Source organism: Lipotes vexillifer, unplaced genomic scaffold, assembly GCF_000442215.2.
Source record: "Lipotes vexillifer unplaced genomic scaffold, Lipotes_vexillifer_v1.1 scaffold397, whole genome shotgun sequence".
Classification (NCBI taxonomy): domain Eukaryota; kingdom Metazoa; phylum Chordata; class Mammalia; order Artiodactyla; family Lipotidae; genus Lipotes; species Lipotes vexillifer.
This window is the reverse complement of record NW_006772681.1, coordinates 1,244,487-1,251,896: the sequence shown is the minus strand read 5'-3', so window position 1 is coordinate 1,251,896 and position 7,410 is coordinate 1,244,487. Positions and strand designations below refer to the sequence as shown.

General features: G+C 47.0%; 1 protein-coding gene across 1 annotated transcript in view; it reads left to right on the top strand.

Moving 5' to 3' along the window:
• The window catches only part of CTNNBL1 (catenin beta like 1), a 172,190-nt gene that overhangs the window by 160,061 nt on the left and 4,719 nt on the right, over positions 1 to 7,410 (top strand). Inside the window, exons 14-15 of the mRNA XM_007447720.1 lie at positions 383 to 520; positions 750 to 822. Of these exons, the coding sequence (XP_007447782.1) occupies positions 383 to 520; positions 750 to 822 (211 nt within the window). The remainder of the gene's footprint in view (positions 1 to 382; positions 521 to 749; positions 823 to 7,410) is intronic.

The window sequence follows — 7,410 nt, the reverse complement described above, 5'->3', positions numbered from 1 at the left end:
GGAAAGAGAGTTAAGTTTATCTGTAGAGAGGTTATTTATGGAGGCTGGAACGAAAGAGTAAAGAATGAGTAGAAGCAGATGAATAGATTTGTGTCCCCATCAGCTTATTTTTTCAGGTTGAATATGTTGTTGAGATCATTTTGGCCCTGAGTCACTGTATAGGAAAAATGGACTTTAATCTTGACTCCCTGAGCCAACAAGAGAACATAAGATACTTTAGAATAATGGGAGAAGCAGGAGGCAAATCGAGGCAGAGTGGTTTTCTTTTGTTGTTGTAGTTGTAATTACTACTCTTCTGTGTATTATGGGTGGACTAGAAACCTATTCTTTCCTCCTTCACTCACTGTGTGACTTTTATTCCCAAACGTTCATTCATTTCTAGGACATGGTCCGGCGTGGAGAAATCATAGACAATGACATTGAGGATGAGTTCTACCTCCGGCGCTTGGACGCAGGGCTTTTTGTTCTCCAGCACATCTGCTACATCATGGCAGAGATCTGCAATGCCAACGTGCCCCAGGTAGGAGGGGGCTGCCCCTGGATGGGCCCTTCCTTCCCTGCCTCCTTGCTTGCCACCTGCTTAGGTAGAATGGAGTGAATCACACTCTCCTTGAATTCCTCCACTCTATGTGGGCCCTCTCTTTTAGGGATGGGGGTGAGGTGAATACTTTCAATATGACGTATTCTGATGTCTACCAGGGCAAATGATGCTTTTTCTTTCTCTTTCCACTCTTCCCCTTCCTTATTAGATTCGCCAGAGGGTTCACCAAATCCTAAATATGCGTGGAAGCTCCATCAAAATTGTCAGGCACATCATCAAGGGTGAGTTGCACGTTGCTTGTGTCTGGGGCTCCAGGGAATTAGACGGTGCTTTCTGTCTCTGTCAATATCCCTGGAATTTGGTGCATAACATTCTCTGCACTGAAGGCTTAAGTGTGTTGTCCAGTTCAGCGTGTGTCCAGGTCATCTCGTCAGAATACCGAAGACTAACCTAGTTATTCTCTGCCTCTGACCCTCTAGTTCCAGAATTTTAAAAACACATAACAAACAAGAAGCACTAGGTGTTGGAAATTTAAAAACAAAACAAAAGAACACCAAACAAGAAATAAACAAAAAAATCTAGTTCCAAACTGCATGTAGTGGAAGGAAATTGCTTTCTTAGGGGAAAAAAACAAGGAAGTAACAAGAACTACCTGGAATTAAGGCAGAAGGAAGTGAATCTGAGGCTGTGTGGTGTAGTAGAAAAAGCATGCCTGCTTTCCAGTGCTAGCACTGCCTTCCCCCAGCTGTGTGAGCATGATCTAGAAGAAATTTTGCAAAAGTTCACAAGATACTTACATGATAGCATCTAGTGTAGTGTCTGGCACACAGAAAGTGCTTGGGCGAATTTCCTTCACCTACCCCAACGGGTCTCTCAAATGCTGTTGTATCTTTGGCTGGGCCTGACTCAGCTGGAGTGGCTCCCAAGGGGCCTCCAGTCAGTGAGCATGCTCTCAATCAGCTCAGTGGTGCAGTTCCACCCTCGGGCCACTTAGCACAGACTAACACACATGGCGGCTAGAAGCCTGTATTGGCCTTTACAGTACTGATAATGCCAGAGTTCAGAGAGAGAGTCGTGATGGACGTAACTGCAGGCACATCATCTCTCTCTCTCTCTGACCCTTGTCCTGCCCACTTCTAAGATGAGAGATTAGGCTAGATTTACTCAGAGGGTTGCCTGTAAGTGGCTTATAACTCCTGTTACATGTGGGAGATGAAATGTGGTGATAAATGATACATATAATAAAGTGAAGAGAAGTTAAGAGCCATGGGTTCTGGGATCTGGCTCCTGAAACAGAATCCTGGCTCTGCTGTTTACTGTGATACCTTGGGCAAGGTATCCAATTGCTCTGGGACCTCATAGATTAGGTCAAAGGATTAAATGAGATGATATATGGAAAATATCTCAAGTTAATAAGTTCTTGGCAAATGTTAGCTATTATGAGTATTATGAACTATTATGATGATGATTATCATTAGCAGCATTATAAGTGAGGCACGGCTAAAACCCCATGGGAAGCCTTGTGGAAATAGTAACATTGAGCTGGGTCTTAGACATTCCAAAACAAAGGAACAGTGTGAGTGAAAACATAGGACTGGAAATCACATGATCAGCACAGCCCTCCCAGGAGGGTGGGGATGGTAAATCCGTAGTGCCCATTTTGTAGATGGAGCCTTCAAGGCATTGGCATTTATTGTCTTCTCCCTCAGAAAGAGGAAAGGGGGAACTTGTTCATGAGCCTAGCCTAGCATCTTCCACAGTGGCATCATGGGTGCTCCCTCTTTCTCAGTGTCACATTCACATGAGTTACTGCTCAGAGTGTCATGCCACCTCCTCCCTAAGGTGCAGCTGTGGTGATTTGCAACCCCAGCCTTTAAATGGCATTTACTTTCAATGCCCACATGTTCAATTAGAACTTTTTATTACTCTCAGCTCTACTCTCCTGCATTTAGGCTTCTCCCTGCACCTCCATTCCTGTGATCAAAACAGTGATCTGAGAAAGGAAAAGTGTTTTTAACAGGTGCTGACACATAGTAGGTGGATGCTTTTCTTTCAGAGATCCTAACACATACCTCAGGTTATTCAGGATTTTTAGTTGCTATGAGCCAGCCTCTGTCTCCCTCAGATCCCAGTTTATTCCCCAAGTGCCTGTTAAAGCACTGGGCGCATACTGGGTGCTGAATAGACATTTATTGATTGTCTGGGCTGGTGAGCAGGTGAGCAGCCTGCACAGATGCTGCGTCCATTCCCACCACTCTTGTTCCTCTCCCCTGTTGCTTTCTTTTCCTGCTCTGTCCAGACTCTCAGATCCCTCCTCCCAGACCCAGGTCCGGCCCTTCAGCTCTCTCGCCATCACCCTTCACAGCCAATCCATTAGTAAAGCTGCCATGTCTGCCTCCAGTCTCCATCCTGAATCAATCCACTTCTCTCCATGTGTTATTTCCCATCATAGCACCCAGTTTATTTCCTTCCTAGCCCTTATCACAGTCTGTAATTATTTTTATGTCTTTGTTTCCTTGGTTTGTGTGTCTCATACATTAAAATATAAGCTCCGTGACATAGGGACATTGGCTTGTTCTCCATGTCTCCTCAGCACCTAGAGCAATGCCAGGCACATAATGGACACCCGGTGAATATTTTAAACATTGTTGAATTAAACCCTACCCTTGTGTGAATTTAAATTGGCAAACGTTTACTGCGACTCTCCTCAGGGCTCGGCACAGTGCTAATACTGTGCTACTAAGGTGTCACACAGCACCTGCCCTCATGGAGCTTATAGTCTTCTGGGGAACATAGATGTAGAAATGACCAACCATAATCAAGCTAAGTGAAATACACACTCCAGCAACTACTCAGCTGGCATTGCTGGGTGCCAAGCTCTGTATCCAGTACTAGAGATACAAGGAAGAATAAATAAGCAAGATCCCTATTCTTGAGGGTTCATGGTCTAGCTGGGAGAGATACTTGAAACTAACTATGATGTGCTAGGTGCTGTGAACAGCGTTAAGGGAGTGATAAGGGGGCAGTAATGGAGGCACAGGCCATACCAAGGAATCCCAGGGGAGGAGAGGCTGGTGCCAGGACTGGGAATGGTGTCCCAGAGGGAAAGGCACGTCCCAGGCAGAAGAAGCAAGGTCCAACACAGGACATCAGTGGCCTTCATACGGACTCTGCCACATCAGTGGAGGCCAAGCAGGGGTGAGGGAGGCTGGAGCTTTGGGTGGGGTTGGGAGTATTGCTGGGCAAGTCTCTCGAGTTCTGTTGGGTACACGGTGAGTTTGGGTTACGGGTAGCACCTGCATCCCTTTGTTGGCCAGCAGAGAGTAGACATTCTCATTGGGGCGGGAGAGGTGCTTGTTTGGACAATTTGAAGTCAGTAGTATGGAGGTGATATTTAAAGCCAGGAAATTAGATGTCATTGCCCAGGTCAAAGAAGTCCTCACAGGACACTGACCACTGAAAACAAACAAAAGAAAGTGTTCTCTCCAGATGGAAGGTTAAGGTTATAATAAAGGGCTCATGCTGGCCCCAGGAAGCCCATCTGCCTGCGGTGTTGGGCGGTGGAGCTGTGCCACAGGCTGCCTCTCAGCAGCCCCTGAAAGTGGTGCAGTGAGCAAGCTCCGGGCAGTGCTGAGGTTGAAAAGGGGTGAGGCTACTGCAGGACTGGGTAGGGGTGGCGTCTGGGCTCTGTTCAGGCCCACCTCTTAAAAGCCTTCACGCCCTCCCCCTCCTGCCTCCACCCTTCATTCCATCACAATGCTCGAAAAAACAAAGCGTCACAAAGAAAGCCAGCTCATCAGTCTGTCCTCTTTGATTTTAATTTTGTTTTTCAGTTTGGGTTGCTTCCTTTTTTTTTTTTAACCTGCTAATTAGATGCAAGCTTTTTTCTTTGATTTTATGTCCTATATATTCCCTAAGTTTTGCTGGCAGGATGACAGCTGATGTATCCCTTGAGGTCTCAGGAAAACGCTGATGAGGCAAGCCCAGCAGGGGACTCTTCCCCTTAGATTTCAGTCCCCTTTCTCACGATCTTCCTCCCTCCTTTTCTGTTGGGGGTGCCAAGAGAGCTGGGAAAAATTGATGGCTCATTAAAGTCCCTTGGTTTGCAGACTGCTTACTCAGTGCTCCCAAAGTCCAGCTTTCCCTGAACTGGCAGCAGCTCTGGCCTGAGGCCACTGGTGCCCGCCTAGGGGACGGTGGTCTCTGTGCCAGAGAAGGACCATGCACTCTGAAAGGGCAGTGACAGTCGTCCTGGCTTTTACCTTCTGGTGCCTGGCCCACGCCTGGCTCAGAGAAGGGGCTCAGCTAATGCTTATTGAGGGTACTGCTGAGGTGGTGCTTCAGGCTTCTTTGTGCTATTCCAGAAATCCGGGACCAGTAGGTAGAGTGGTCTCTCCCGAGCACGTCCTCTGTGCCAGGCTTTTAATGTATGTTCTCTGGTTCTCACGACGGTCCTAAAAGCAGGATTACAGTCTCCATTTTGCAGATAAGGTAACCAAGACTTGTGGTTAAGGTTAAGGGATGTTACCCAAGTCACTATTAATGCTGGAAACTGGATCCAGACTCAGTCGGTCTTCCGTCTGGCAGAAAGGAGAGCTCTAACTGTACCAATTGGCTGATACACTCCTACTGCATTTTAAGAAAGAAAATTTAGGGCATCCACCTTTACAGAGTACCCACTGGCATCACAGGGCCCTAGGTGGGCTCCTTAGATGAGTGAGACACTTAGGAGGCCCTGTCCCCAGGGCAATTCATTGCCATCACATGTGAAATAAATAAGCACAACACAAAGCAGATTGAAGTCAGTGCTAAGATATGGAGTGAGACTCAAGAAAGCACAGTTAATTCTGCTGGAGATTAAAAAGGAGCTTGAAGATCCAGAGAGGCTGCACAGAGGAGGAGGTGCTTGGGGTGTTTTTTTTTTTAATTGTGCTAAAATATGCATAGGAGTTACCATTTTAACCATTGCAGCTATCACCACCCCCTGTCCATAGAACTTATTTTCATCTTGCAAAACTGAAACTCTGTACCCATGAAACACTTACTCCCCATTCCCTCCTCCCCCAGCCCCTGGCAACCACCCTTGTATATTCTGTTCCTGGGAGGTTGATGACTGTAAGTAAGGAGATGACTTCCTGAAGGCTGTGAAGGACCTCCATATGCAGATGCAGATATACACTGAGTGGTCCTCTCCTTGGATATGGTGTAGGCTCTGTGACCTGGGAATACTTCTTCATATAAATACTTGTGCCAGGGGTTAGCATGGAAGCCTCTGGTGAGTCTCCTGGATGTTTTAGTCACTGGTGAAAGTTGTTGGAAGATCAGGTCGTGCCGGGCTGTTTGGCAGAGGAAAGCTTAGAGGGTTACTGACTCAAAACTCTTGTCACTGGTGGCGAAAAGACTGAGCCAAAGACTTCAGAATGCTTTCAGAGATTGGCCCCCGGCCCTTTGATTTGCTTGTGTTCTTTATGGCTTGAAGTCTTCTCTCAGAAGCTCATAAACATGTATTTCCATATTGATTTCAGCTCTTGGTAACCTGAGCTTTGCCTCTGTGATTTGAAAGCTGCAGAAGCTGATAGGGTTTCTCTTCCGGTGACATGTTGTTGTGTGTGACTTGCACCAGGCCATGGCTGCTATGGCCTCTAGGGTTGGGAGGCAGGAAAGGACCCCGGAGGTGCTGTTTAACCTTAGGCAGCTACTTGCCCTCTCCCTAAGCACAGTGTCTATGAGGGTAATCTGCCTCAAAAGGTTGCTGTGGGAATTAGATGAGGTGCTGCAGGTAAAGTGCCTACATATTGGCACGTAATAAGTGCCTGATAATGGTAGCTACCATCACCGTTGTGATTCGCATCCCAGCTCATGCAGGCATAAGCAGAGCTGAGAGGCACAGACCAGCAAGAATTCTGGCTCTCTGTAACTTGGGGTAAGTTAGTAGATAACCGGTTTGAGCCTTCCTTTACTCCTCTGTAAGAAACAAACCGAAAGTGAATACTGCCCCAAGGAAGGCTGAGGTTGAGATGCAGTTGGGGGCCTGGGACAGAATACTTGCTCAGTAAATGCAGGTTCCTGCCTTCCCTTCCTTGGCCTAATCCTTTCACCGGTGCTGGCAGGAAAGCCCATGGACCAGCACCCAGGCCATACTCCTCAGGGCCTGGTGGGGGTGGAAGGGGTAGGTGGTGCTTTTTCAAGCAGCTGAAAGGTCTGTGGGAAAATGGTCTGTAGGGATGTGGCCCTGTTAGCCTGTAAGCAAAGGGTAAGTTTCCTTCTCCTCCTCCTTTAGGTAGGTTTCATTTTAATTGGATCCCTGACGAAGCTTATATCCCCAGTTGCAGCCCTAGCACAACATCCTCCTCCTAGAGACAAGTGACATTAGTCCCTCCACACTCATCCTTGTTGTTAAGGACTCTCTGTTAGACCTCAAAGATTTTACTTTCCCAGTTTCTATTTTGTGATTATTTCTATGTCTTCAAGGGTTTTCAGTGTAAAAATATTGGCGTTCCTCTCCTCCCCACTCACCCTTCCTCCTGCACTTTTTCAAGGGTGAGTGTTTAAGGCTTAAGGTCCAGGGATCTGAACCAGGCTTGTGAGCGCTGGTCCCAGTCTCTGTCCTCAAAGACAATCCTTCCCCATCCGCCAGCCTGGGTGCCCCTCCCTCTTCCTCTTACCAAAAACAGAACAGATTGTATTCCATGTCTGAATAGTAAACCTGCTGTCTAAAGTTTGCTTTAATATTTATGTGTTCAGCACTGCTGCCTGTTTTTGACCTCCATCAAAGCTTTTATTGTAAGAGCATTTGAAAATGCTGGGGAAGTCAAGAAGGGAGTCTATGTGTACACCGTCTTTCTCACTCTGCAGCCCGACTCACGCTC